The 13,825-nt window shown below is 42.0% G+C and overlaps 1 protein-coding gene across 2 annotated transcripts; it reads right to left on the reverse strand.

Moving 5' to 3' along the window:
- Window positions 1-153: 153 nt before the first annotated feature.
- Window positions 154-12,902, reverse strand: trip6 (thyroid hormone receptor interactor 6). Of its 2 annotated transcripts, none has more exons than XM_080792615.1 (11): window positions 12,831-12,902; window positions 12,126-12,171; window positions 7,103-7,334; window positions 6,815-6,918; window positions 5,825-5,938; window positions 4,967-5,554; window positions 4,710-4,803; window positions 4,377-4,546; window positions 4,023-4,201; window positions 3,370-3,490; window positions 154-2,724 (listed from the first exon to the last, which is right to left on the reverse strand). In XM_080792615.1, the coding sequence occupies exons 3-11, from the start codon at window positions 7,323-7,325 to the stop codon at window positions 2,593-2,595; spliced, it is 1,725 nt and encodes a 574-aa protein (XP_080648741.1). In that variant the 5' UTR covers window positions 7,326-7,334; window positions 12,126-12,171; window positions 12,831-12,902; the 3' UTR covers window positions 154-2,592. The 2 variants fall into 2 exon arrangements, with proteins under 2 accessions (XP_080648741.1, XP_080648742.1); XM_080792616.1 differs by lacking the exon at window positions 12,831-12,902 and adding an exon at window positions 12,516-12,743.
- Between the last annotated feature and the right edge of the window lie 923 nt (window positions 12,903-13,825).

Genomic DNA, 13,825 nt, shown 5'->3' on the forward strand with positions numbered 1-13,825 from the left:
TTATCAGCTTACATTTTATAGTGTTCCAGTTCCAATTTTGAACCTGAAAAACAAAACTGAACACTCCAAAAATGAGTACTCTCAGAATATAGCTATTTAAAAATAGCTACATTTTTTGTTGCTTTCATACAAAACATGACAATGTCAATTAACTCGCTGAAAAATGGATAGATTTTAATATGTATGCATCAATTACATACTACAATCTGTATTAGGAGAAACAATGCACACATTGATCAACACACATCCCCACACACTCCAACTACTCGGATCCTACTGCTCACAAAATCAGTTTTACAACCATTTGTACCATTTTGTCAGTACAAAAGCTTTCTTGGGTTATTCTATGAACATTAGTCTGCTGCAGTACCATGGGTTTAGAACTACCAGTCTGTCTGCGTTCACAGATTACACTTCACAGCATTCCAAAACTTTACATAGGTTGTTAGCCATCAAGGCTAAGACTGAGCCACAAGATGGAAGGTGATAGTATAACAGCACAAAAATATAAAGTAGACAACTTTTGGAGTATGATTTCTGACACAAAATTGGCATGGTTAAGAATTTCAAAAACATGACATTATTGAACAACTTGATAATACAAAAAGTCAACTAACAATGAGATGAAATAAATTAAAAAGCATTGCGCCAATTACCCATTGTTTTGTAACAAGAACACAAGATTCACAAAGACAAAGGATTATCATCACAATGAAGATTCTTGGAATAAGGCTTTAGTTACTAGCCCTTGGCCTTACACAGACAACTGAAGAAAACTGGGACGGAAAGACAGAACTAAAACGAAATCAAATGTAATTATAAATACTGTACTGTAACATATAGGCTCAAAAATATGACCAAATGGGCTGACAGGAGTGCAAGGACAAGCATAAAGCAGAACTCCATACATGAAGTTCAAGCTACAGGCATGTACACAGCAGGATGTCTTCATGACCTACAAGCATCTTGTCAGATGAACACCCTGTTTTTCCATTAAATAGTGGCGTTTGACTTCATTGCACCTTTCATCTTCAAATGTAACAGTCAAGTATCAACCAAACAAAAAAAGATTCAAAGTAAATACAAAAGCTGATATAAGCGCATTGAGTTGCCTTGTGTTTTGTGGACATTCAACAATCAAGTGTTGATTTGGCTCGTATTAAGAAAATCCCTAGGTTGTTTTAATAACTATGGTATGTTACATGTAATATTGTGATACACCAATGTCGATATGGGGTAAACATTTTTAGTCATGTTCTACATTATTTTCACCTTCTGCAAGAACCTAGAGATAATCACTAATCTTCTCAAGTTCACTACACACTCTTTCAATATAATTTTCAGATCCTATTAGGCTACACACTGCAAAAGTTCACTGCATTACATGCTTTCCAACACAACAGATAAACTCTCCAAGCAAAACGTCATGTTATAGAGCGCTACAGGTAGTGCTGCATTATGTGCTTCTCAAATGCATTTGTTTTGAGGCAGTTAAGTACGTTAGTGTGTGGCGATTTCAAAATATACAAGTATACATTATTGAGACCTTTCACCAATTACCTCCATGCTTGGAGGAAATTGTCCTGGATAGCATCACATTCCCTTCAATCGAATCTCCTCTTCTTTCCCCCTTAATGAATATGCTCAACATACACTATATGGTCAGTGCCTCCGATAGGGAGAGTACAAGCGGTGGACACAGTAACGAACACCAGAGTTTAGGGAATTAAATGATTAGTGTAGCCCTAGCTGCCTGCAGATCAGGGCTACTGTGCAGTACTAACATAGGGCTCTTTTACTTAACACATTTGAATGTCTACTTGGGCTTTGTTTGTGTGCACCCCAGACCATATTTCATTTTAAATGTATTCTCATAACAGGAGGTTGAAGTTGTGGAACTGATACATTTATTATTCAGTTTATTGTCTAATTGTATGTGTAAATTGGAAATAAGAAAAATTATTGTCTCCTCACACATTAGGACAAAATCAATCATCAGAACCAGGGACATGTTAGACTTGAATTAGTCTAACATGGATAGCATGGGGGGGTTGAAGCTGAATGAGCTTAAATAGGAGGGGGCATATCTGATAAAAATGTATATTAAACATTTAAATATTGAATCAAGCAACCTTTCCGGGGGTGCACACAAAAGCTTGAGGATATGAAATAAAAAAAACGTTAACTTTAAATGTATTGTAGTGCAGCGATTCTCAACCTTTTTTTGTTTGATACAAGTTTGATACAATTACTATTTCTGGGACTTTCAGAGTTTTACAGATCCATTACTCCCAAAGAACCCCATTGGTTGAGAACCAGTATTTTCAATGTTCCTCTCTTTGTATCGGAATGGAGTGCCACTAGAGGGAACCCTATCATTTATGTTGATTCTTGAGTATGTAACTCCCTGTTTTAACAGGCAGAAATGGCATGAGATCAAAGTGTGATGTGACATCAAAAAATATATAATCCATAATATAGTGACCCTTCTCAAATTAACTTTCAAAATTTCATTTGGAAAAGGACTTGACCCTGGACTCCATGATTGGCTGACATATGGACACTGAGGGGCTTGAGTAGCCAATAAGAGTGCTAGCAGTCAGTAGAGATTTTGGCCGACAGGTCCTGGATGCGGCGAGCACTGCAGCTCTTGCACAAGATATGGCCATCTAGTGGGTAGCAGCCACGGCCCTCACCTTCAGAGGACAGCAAGAGACCGCATTCCTGAAGGAGATAAATGTTCAATTCAACCGCAAACTCAGAAACACAGGTTGTTATAGTTTCCAGGTCATTGCTGTACACCACTGTTCCCCAAACATTTGTGGGTCGCAGGCCTGATTGGCTCCCAGGCAGGCATAGTTTTACGGAGGTTAAGGTTATGTGGTTAGGTTTAGGGTTAGTCATAGTTGCAAAAATCACAGCGACTACTGGCCACAGCAGGGCTTTCCTAGAACTGCGGTGGGATCCATAACACGTCGGACACATAATGGGTCCCTTCATTTTTCGTTTCCTACCAATTTGTTTTTAGTTATCACTTCAAAATATTTTCAAAAAAACATTCCCAAAAAAGCAAAACTTTCATGAATTAAAAACTAATTCAATGATTTATTTCAGTAATTTCATGAAATCAAAGAAATATCTAAGAAATTCCATAAATTATTAAACAAATGTTTATAAGTAGTAGTGAATATAGCCGATCTACAATCTCTTATGTAGAGCTTGTAGATCTGCTATTTTCACTAGTTTTGGGAAGGTTTGGGAACCACATGCTGTACACTGTCCGTAATCTCTGGAATGTTGGAGAGTACAATAATTTCACTGCCTGCAATGTCGTTGCCAGCTGTACAACAGTACTAAGGGCTACCGTACCTCACAGATGTAGCAGTTGACGTGAAAACTCCGGTCCAGGGCGACTATCCTGACCGTCTCCTCCTGACCAGGCTCTGGCATGATAGCCTGACCACACACCGAGCAGCGAGGGGCAAACTTCCTGTCATGAAGCACAAGGATCAATATGGATGGAATTAACAGTTTTATTGCTGGGATTAAACAATCGTGTTTCAGGTTTCACTGAACAGCCACTGCACTGACGGCCGGGTTGCTCGTTATGAAAATCCACTTTAAAACGGTGTAATCTCTTGTCGTAGTGTTGAAAAGTATTCCAAAGTGGCGATCACAACAACAGAGCGGATGAGGAAGGCGTGCGCTGCGCGGCAACGTCGCCATTGTAATGAATAGGGACTCAATTTCCCGTAACCCTTTGAACGATAGAGCGGCGGACTTCTTTTTCGATGACGTCATAAAAACGCATCTCCTATCCCACTCCCAATCTGGTGGATTGCTCGTATGTCTTAAAACTGAACTAAAAACGCGGATTAAACAATGAAAACATAACTCGAGCAACTCGTGAGGGAAAGTGTTCTACAGTCAACTCGAGTAACTCGGGTACAGTAGTCAAAGTGGCAAAAAACATTTTCTTGATAAAATGAAAGGTCTTTCAGTATAGGGAGTTGTGTATGGACCTGTGGAAGTCGTCTATGCAGTGGATCTGGGAAGTGGCATCCACAGTGAAGGGCACTCCATCCAGGCAGCAGTTACAAACCACACAGGTGAAGCAGCGAGGGTGATATGCCTTGCCCATGGCCCGCAGGATACGGTCCAAGATTGGTTTAGAGCACTTGGAGCAACGCTCTAGGGTGCTCTGATGGAAAAATGTTGGAGCATGAATAATGATTTTAGAAAGTGGGTTGCAGTGACCAAGAAGTCTTAAAATATCAAAATTGTTGCAGAAATTAAAAAATAAAACTTGAACAGTAGGACAAAAAGAGGACAAAGGACTATGAATTATCCCCAACTACTGCATTTCCTCTACTCACAATGTAACAGCTCTCGCAGTAGCTCTTCTTGTCCAGGGCGTAGAAGGGTTGGCCTCGGAGACGAGCATGGCAGGTGATGCAAGTGAAACACTCCACGTGGAACACCTGTTCCATAGCGATACAGCCGCTGCCATCGCCGAGCACGTTGTCACCGCAACGCGCACACCGGCCTGAGAAGAAATGGGTGAAAAAACGTAAACTCTACTTGGTGTACAGAACAAATGAGAGTGGCTATGGGGATAATGTGACAGTTAATGAAGAAAGATATGCTTTAAATGCACATTTCTTTTGGTGTGGCAGGATAGAAATTAAATATGTAAATAAAGACTGTACCAAAATATTCCTCTACAGGGGGGTGATTCATGTCATACACCAGCTTCTTGGTTAGTCGATCAAGCTCTTCCTCAGGCCTTGGTGTTGCTGACCCCTGATGGAGGAAATAGGAAATGAGTAAAACACTGACATACATGGATTTATTTATCTCTTTGAATACTGTGACTTTGCACAATGTGTATATTTCAATTTCAAGACTCCACGCTTATGGATCGTACGTATGACTAGGCAAGGAAGAGAGACCACTCAGAACCTACCTTGCCAGGTTGATAGGCAAGACTATGTCCTGCCCCTGGTTGGCTGCTCTCCAGTCCCCTCTTAGACATGGAAACCTGGCTGGGTCTTCCTCCGTTACCCGTGGCACTCCCCTTGTACACTGCCTCCGAATGCATCTCCTGGGTTTGCGAAGCGGGATGCTGAGAGTACCAGCCCTGGGGACCTCCCGGAGTCTGGGGTGGGGGGCGTGATGTGTGCTGGCGGGGAGGCGGTGGAGTGTAGGCCTGTTCAGCCTGTCTCCCAGTCTGGGAATAGGTGACAGGCTGGGCCGTCTTGACCTGCACACTGAACCTGGGGCCAGTAGGCGTGGATGCTGTGGTGTAAGAGGCGGGGACGGGCTGAGGGTAGGGCTTAGACGACGAGGAGGAGGTGTAGTACTCCTGCTGGTGGGAGCTGGGGTACTGGGCCACCTGGTGCTCATTGGAGTATGGTGGTGCCGGGTGGTACTGGCTTTGGGGATGAGGCGGGTAACCCATAGATGGTCGTCCCTGGGGCGAAGGGCCGCTCTGGGTTGCCGATGTGTAACGGTCCCCTGAGAGGTGTTTGTTGTAAGGCACGTTGTCATACAGCTGTGGAGAGCAAGAAAGGTATTTGTCGTAAGGCACGTTGTCATACAACTGTGGAGAGCAAGAAAGCACTGTTTAAATGTTATGACTTTATTTGTGTTAAAATTAGAATAGATTGGATATGATAAAAGTTGAACACCCTCCACTCCTCTGTTTATTTATTCAATGTATTAGAAGGTAATAAAGAAATAAACAACTACTGCTTAGATACAAGTGGACAATACTTTACAGACTTCAAATTAAAGGTTATTGTTGGTGATTGCGTTGCCATACCTGTGTGCTGGAGTTGTGAGGGTGACTGTCCAGGTCTGCCAGCATAGATGTGAGAGAGTCTATGTCTGCATCAATGTTGGAATGATGGCCCACAGGCTTTTCATGGCCCCGGTGCTACAAGCACACAAGTGTATAAGTGCACATTTCATTTTTATTTCATTGTGTGTGTCAGGATTAATAATTTCCAACATTTTCTACAGTAAAATACACTGTAAAATGTATCCCAGGGTCTTAAAATCCATTGTTAGGCATACCTAACAATGGATGCCAAAATTGGCATCTGTTTTGAATCCAATTCAAGATGACACCCAGACAGTGTATTACTCGTTTTAAACCTAATCATCGCGCTAAAATATGTATATAGTTTGTGTACATGTTAGAAAAAAATCCCCCGTCTCTCTGTCACTTTGTAAACAAACCACTGTGCATGAGACGGACCTATAGGACCCATAGCCTGGGCCCTGGAGGGATGAGACACTCTGATTGGTCCAGAAACTTCAAAGCCAGCGTTTCAAGCTGAAACTTCAAAATAAAATGCCCGCCATTTCCTTTTCACTACACCCTTTAAGTGTCAATGTGTACACTTACAGGGTTAAATTAAAATACACAGATGAAACAGTGTATTTCAAGACTGGTAGATGACGTTTCAGTAGATTTCACTTGTAAGTTGTGCAAGAAATGAGCCTACACACTTTAATTGTAAAACGTGTGTAGATTGTATGAAACAAAATCACACCTGTGTGAAGAAGTGAGGGGCGCTTTTATCATCATACATTATCTCATTCCAGCCTATCACAATTTGCATCCTCACCTTCATCTTCAATGTTTGTGTTTACATAGTTTACACAAACACTCAAAGCTGGTCATTCATTGTCAATGGCATTCAATGTTTATGTTTACACAAACCCTCAAAGTTGGACATAGGAGGGGCTAGCGCGCCCCTCAACAAAAATCAGTATTCTATAGCTAAATTACACAACAGCCACTTACCATTAGCTCATAACTGTCCATGTGAGGGCTCCAGTTGCGGTCCTCTTTGGGTCCATGAGCAGGTGGGTAATAGTGATCGCCAGAAGGATGCTGCATGGGTCCACCTAATTGGAGGTTAGGGTTAGGCATCAAATCTGAGTGTTTAATATCTTGGCCTAAACCACTTGAACCCTAGCAACTCTATTCTGGGCATGTCATAATAGACAAACATTAATTCATTCATTCTAATAAGACCGTTAGATGACTCCACTGTTTTCTTGCAACATGTGTTGACTGATGTGATCTTACCCGTGGGCCCTGTAGCCATGTATCTATTGGACATCCCCCCTCCTCCCCCTCCTCCCCCTCCTCCTCCATTCTGGTCGTAGAGGCCATATTTAGGTCTGGGGTCTGACGTGGCCTTCTTGTTGGGGGTTCGGTAGATGGCTGGACCTCCTGAGTGAGACATCTGGGGGACCACGCGCTCTGGGTTATCTTGAGTCCTTGGCGGCAGCCAGGTAGGACCGGACATGACGGGCTACTGTAAGGCCACAGTGGGACAAAGAAAGACGTTTGTTATGTTTTATCATGGTTGTTGGTAATTTTCCTGTACAATTACAATTTACACATTTAGCAGACGCTCTTAATCCAGAGCGATTTACAGTAAGCAAGAACAAAAACATGGTAATACATCAAATGAAACGCAGCCGCACGTAATTACCCGCTGAGCAATTTTCCATTTAAAATAGCTCTGAATGGTTTTAAATACCTTGGTATTCAGATTACAGACAAGTTTGAAGATTTATTCAAATGTAATTTTGGTACTTTACTGACTCGCTTCCAGGAGGATTTTGAGCGGTGGTCTCTATTGCCTTTATCTCTTGCTGCACGTGTTAACTGTGTCAAGATGAATTCTCTCCCAAAATTCTCTTATCTTGTCCAGTGCCTGCCCATTTTTCTCCCCCTCGCTTTTTTTGATAAAATTGATCGCATGATCTCAGAATTTATTTGGAATAAAAAAGTTCCCAGGATCAGTAAAACATTGTTACAAAGACCCAGACCTCAGGGTGGGTTAGCCCTACCTAACTTTAGGTTTTATTACTGGGCAGCCAATCTTAGAATTTTGCAACATTGGCTAATGTTGGAGAAATCACCTTTACGTCCAACATGGATTGAGATGGAATCTTCCTCAGTAAGGCCTGCCTCATTAACTGCTCTTATTCATACCCCTATTCGTTTTTCTCTTACCCCTTATTCTAAGAATGTTATTGTCAAATCCACACTGAAAATTTTGAATCAATTCAGGCGCCACTTTGGTCTACAAGCTCAGTCCTTCCTTGCCCCAATAACAGCAAACCCTTTATTCCATCCATCTTTGAGTGATAATGCCTTCTCTTTATGGTCATCACTTGGTATTACAAAGCTCAGTGATCTGTATATTGACAAAGTATTTGCCTCCTTTCAACAGCTGTCTGGGAAATATTCCCTTTCAAATAAACACTTCTTTCGATATCTTCAGATTCGCAGTTTTGTGCGTAGCCTTAACCCTGTATTTCCAAACCTTCCAGAGGCCACTGTGGTTGATTCCTTCTTAACTCCATTGTCGAGCACGAAGGGTCTAATATCGGTTATGTACAATTGTATTTTCTCTTTGCGGCCTACTTCAATAGAAAATATTAAGAACAGGTGGGAAGAGGACTTGGGAGAAGAAATCTCAGACGATGATTGGGAAGATATTTTACGTCTTGTCCACTCTTCTTCCATTTGTGCGAGGCATGGGCTAATCCAAAAATTATCCATCGTGTGCATTTCACTAAAGTTAGGTTATCCAAAATATATGGTGATATTGATCCCCTGTGTGATAGGTGTCGTTCGGCCCCCGCCACGTATATACATATGTTTTGGCCATGCCCTTCTTTACGTAGGTATTGGACTAAGATCTTTGACACTATGTCGAGTAGTGTTGGGGTACCATTTGAACCAAATGTAATGACGGCTATTTTCGGAATCTCTCCCCCTGATCTATTCCTGTCAAAATACAAATCTCACTTGGTGGCCTTTACCACTCTCTTAGCTAGGCGTCTGATTCTGATGAAATGGAAGTCCTCTGCTCCCCCAACCCATCTTCACTGGATTAGAGATGTACTCCACTTTATTAAATTAGAAGATGTACCCTGAGAGGCTCTGTATCCAAATTTGAGGACACATGGGGCCCCTTCCTCGCACTAGTAAATAACTTGCAGTTCCAAGCAATTCCAGATTGAATGAGTTTAATCCTGGATCTGAGCATGCTACTGTAGATTCCCGACGCAGCTGGGTTGTTCAGTATATTTATTATTAGGAGCCATGTGTGGATGCACTACCACGTCTATTATGTTTTGGGTGACCAATGACCATGCCATGTTGTCTTGTCTTGTCTTGTCGTACGTTTGTCTTGTTTTTGTTTCAAAACTTGATTCAGGTTATGTGGTTTGTATTAGTGTCGCTTCCATGTTAGCATAGGACTATGCAACTTTTTATTTTATTTTCTTATTTAAATCTTATGCTACCACAATATTTTGTGTATGGACTCACAACATTTTGTTATCTTTTATATGTTTCATATGGGTGTGTCACATATACTGTCATTTGATTTACTGTATACCCTGAATCTTGAATAAACAAAACAGTGGAAAAAAAAAAAAATAGTCATCATGAATCATACAGTTGTAGTGCATTGTGGTCTGTTTCGTGGGCAGGGTTCATGAGACCCTAATCACAGCAACATTACAATCATCACCTGTTGGGTTTGGGCATGTTTGGTCAGAACAAACAAGGTACAGAGAGGAAAGGAGCTCTCAGCTCTTCACGTTCGAATATTAAATATAAAGTTTAAAAAAAAGAACAAGACGTAACTACTCCAAAAAGAATCTGCGCAGAAGGCGCACTGTACAGTCATTGCATTGTGTTATTTGTGTGTGTTTATGCAACATATGAATAGACGTTCCAAATATGGACAAAAAAGATGACAGCAATGTGGCAGTGCCAGTCAAGGACGTTAATAATTCAGGTTTATAATTAATTGTGGTTTAAATTATTTGTATTGTCCGATTTCTTTTACAGTTGGAACGTGGTCTATTCTGCCTCAGATGAAGACAGTTTAGTGCACAAATCAGAACCTACATGCTCTGCAGTATCCCACCAAGTTATAGAGTCCGTCGTACTGACTTTGCTGAAATTGCTTCCCAGTTCCCGCCCAGTGAAATGTGCAGGATTCCGTTTCAGCTCCCACTCAGATTCACATGACCCATAGCTGTGGCTTCTGTGTATTTGTATCATTGGTATGGTTGGTAACCACTGGAAACCGAGGGATGCTGCATCGTGGACAAATGCACTTAACAATGGGCTTCTAGTTGAGGAGCAGGAAGAGAACAGTCATTCCCAAAGGATTGGGGAATTCCATCAGATCCGCTCTATGCTCCGACACGTGTGTATGAAGTTATGAACACCAAGACCCTTGAATGTGCACAGTGTGTGCACAATGTGCACAGTGTGTGTGTGTGTGTGTGTGTGTGTGTGTCACACACACACACACACACACACACACACACACAGGCACTTACAGGTGCAACTCCATAGCTACCACTGACTGTATCGTAACTATCGTATGCACCACAATAGTTATTGTCTGTATGTTTACATGGCAGTTATAGATGAGTTCAACTCAAGTCAACACAGAAACTAGACAGGAAGTGTCGTGTCATGCTGTCTGTACATCAACACCTGGTTCACAACATGTTACACATCCTCTTGAGGATAAATAACAACAGCTGAGTTGACAAAGGTGTAACCAGCTTTTGAAAGATCCCTGCCAATGAAATGCTGTCTTCTTGACAGGGGAGGGGGCATACATATAAAAACACAAAAGCGTCATGAGACACTTCAAATGCCTGATTTATGCTCCAGTGGTGTTGCACTGATTTTTTACTTTTCTAATAGCTTACAACACATTGCACCTGTGACGTGTAGTGAGCTTGTATGTAGATCGACTATTGTCCACGACTCCATACATTACATCGTCATATAAATTGGACTTAACACAGACATTAAGGACTATACATAAAATAAACAACAAATCTTAAAGTCTTTCTTTCTCACACTTTTCTCTGGCAAAGTGTTGGTCATATCTCATGAGTCTGGGATAGCCGCAAGCAACTCTAGATCCTATTTTATATCAGGAATCAAGCCATACAATCAATGGTGGATTTTTATGAATGAGTATAATTCAAGCTTTCCGTACCAATGCAATGTTGGTGCCTGAGTTTAACATTGTTTATTACAGTCAGGACTTTTCCATTTGGATGTATGGGCTGTCAAGGGTTGGTATATATGGTATTGCAAGTCTGGGACACGTGTGTGCTGGTACTATGTTTTCCAATACTTTTCTGTTGGAGTTTCATTTTTTATTTAACTCTATGCATTCACATGCAGAGATGCCCACTGGGAAAGCATACAGCAATGCAGCATTGTCAAAGAAGTGAAACTGACAGGACACATTCATGTTGGTGGTATATATATATATATATATATATGCCAGTCTGGAATGATGTTTCTGCTTGTAAACGGATTATATATTCAGGAAAGAGAAAACAAAATGTAGCTTACAGGGATACAGTATTTCACCACATTCTAATTGATGTGGTTTCTGTTTCATCAAGTCTTTCTGGTGAACTGCTTAATCACCAGACTCCTGCTGTATTGACATGGATTTAGCCCCATACAGTATGTGCCCTCTCCCTACGCTCATTCTGTAGCTGAGGGAACATACTGGGGCTATTCAGACAGTGTCCGATTATTTTACAATACTATAGGCTACTGTGACTCTAGCCTCGGAAACCCAGACGTTTTTATTTCCAGGGAGACTGACTCAGTGACTGCCCCACTGCAGTAGCCTATATACCGACCTGATTTAAACCCTTTCATAATCCGGCGGAGCACTCAACTCAAATCGGAGGATTGCTGGGCCATGAAATTAATCACAACGGCTTTATCATTCTGTGATTTAATCCATTTGTCGAGGTTGTTATGTGCGTGCATCCGCCACGGAGCTCATTTATTATTTATTATAGTTGCGATTAGCCATAGCTCGCATGAAGCTAGCGCTAACTTCGGTGACTGTCAAAGTTGTACAGTCTGGATTGTATTAAAGACAGATTGCTGTTACAATGTAGCAAATGTAAACTTCCGCAATGGGGAGGGGGGGGAAAACAACATGGCGTGAAATGCAGTCCAGACTCAGAGGACAGCGAAAAATCAATCAACATTGTGCTAGTACTACAGCATTATTTCCTACCTTATTATAGTTCCACCGCGTCTCTTGTTCCCTTCAGTGTGATCATCTAGAAACACAAAACGACAACATGCTGCTCAGTTCGGCGTGTGTGTGTGTGTGTGTGTGTGTGTGTGTGTGTGTGTGTGTTGTTGTAGTAAGACAGAGCAGAGGGTGAATGAATGTATGTCTAGTATGTGTGTTTCTGCTGCTGCTTCATTCAAAAATGTGTAAAAGCAACCCGCAGCAGGCTAGCAGCAGCAACCCTAGGCTGTTTCTCTCCTGCCCCGTCTAAAACTGGCCTCGTTTTGCGTCATAATTGTGTCAAATTAACAGCTTCGAACATCTAAATAATATGCCACGGCCGGCGGGAGATAACTGACGACAATTAACTTTAATGACATGTTTGTTTACTTGTTTGAACAGCAGCGAAACAGGATGGCGACGCGAGTTCAGCTCGTGCCTCGTCTCTAGTCTCTCCCGGGGGGTTGCTAGTCTACTCTACTACTTGAATAGCCTCCAACAGAAGGATAGTGCTGGGGAGAGAGAGGAGAACCCACCGCCGCCTAGTTGTCTACGCGCACCGCACAGTCCCACTTCAACACGCGTCCCCCCGTCTCCACACACACACACACACACACATTAAAGCGTCTGAGTAACTGACTGAGTGAGTCCTAGTCCTACTAAACTTTATTACATTTACATTTTAGTTTCGGTAAAACAACCTACTTTGTCTGTCGTGGAGTTTCAGTCACAGGCCTTCGGTGCAGCAGCAGCAGTCTCGTCACCGCATTCCTAATGTGTCATGTGTGACGTAGATGACTGTCTCTTGGTCGTCGGTGGGGGGGGGGGGGGGGGGGGGCATGGTTGTCATTTATCAAAGGAGGCACATTGCAAGCCGAGTTGACCTGTAGTTCACGCAGCCGAGGCATACAGTAGCTTAAAAAATGATGTATTTGGCCGCAGACCCCCCATAATTTGAAGAGAAGATTCGTGTAAAGTGGAATATATATATATATTTATTATTATTATTATTATTATTATTATTATTACCCTTATTTTTGTTATTATTATTACCAGTAAGACGCCCCGATGGCGAGAAGCGCGTGCACACATCCGCCTGGGTGACGACAGCAGACAGCTGCTGGGTGCTTTGGCATGGGGGGGGGTCAGTCAGATCAACATATGGAATTAATTCTGTAGAACGTCTCGGGATCCCCCAGGAGGAAGTCACTAATGTTGCTCTGGAGAGGGAAGTCTGGAGCTCTCTGGTGGAGCTGTTGCCCCCGCGACCCGAATACGGATAAGCGGTTGAAGATGGATGGATGGATGGATGTCACAAGGCGTGACCAATGACCATATATGGAAACGTGATGTCACGAGGTGCCATTGACAATGAAAGGATAATTTCTGTCATATGTGTCTGAGCAAATCGACATCTTATGTCATGATGATGTACGATGATATGAGCGCCGCTCACTTCACACGGGTGTGATTTTTTTTATCCCCGTCTCCCCAATTTGAAACACAAAATTATTAAAAAATATATATATATTATACGTTCCAAATTTGAAAAAAGAGCCAATCTACAAGTTCACAACACATGGCAGTGTGATGCAAGGTGAGCTTGTAGATGTGCTATTTTAATTTTAATTTTAGATTGTCACAATATGGTATACTCCCAATATTGTCCCAATATTTTGTCCATATCGACCTGCCCTACC

This window comes from Protomyctophum bolini (assembly GCF_963924005.1).
Source record: "Protomyctophum bolini genome assembly, chromosome: 20".
NCBI classification, from domain to species: domain Eukaryota; kingdom Metazoa; phylum Chordata; class Actinopteri; order Myctophiformes; family Myctophidae; genus Protomyctophum; species Protomyctophum bolini.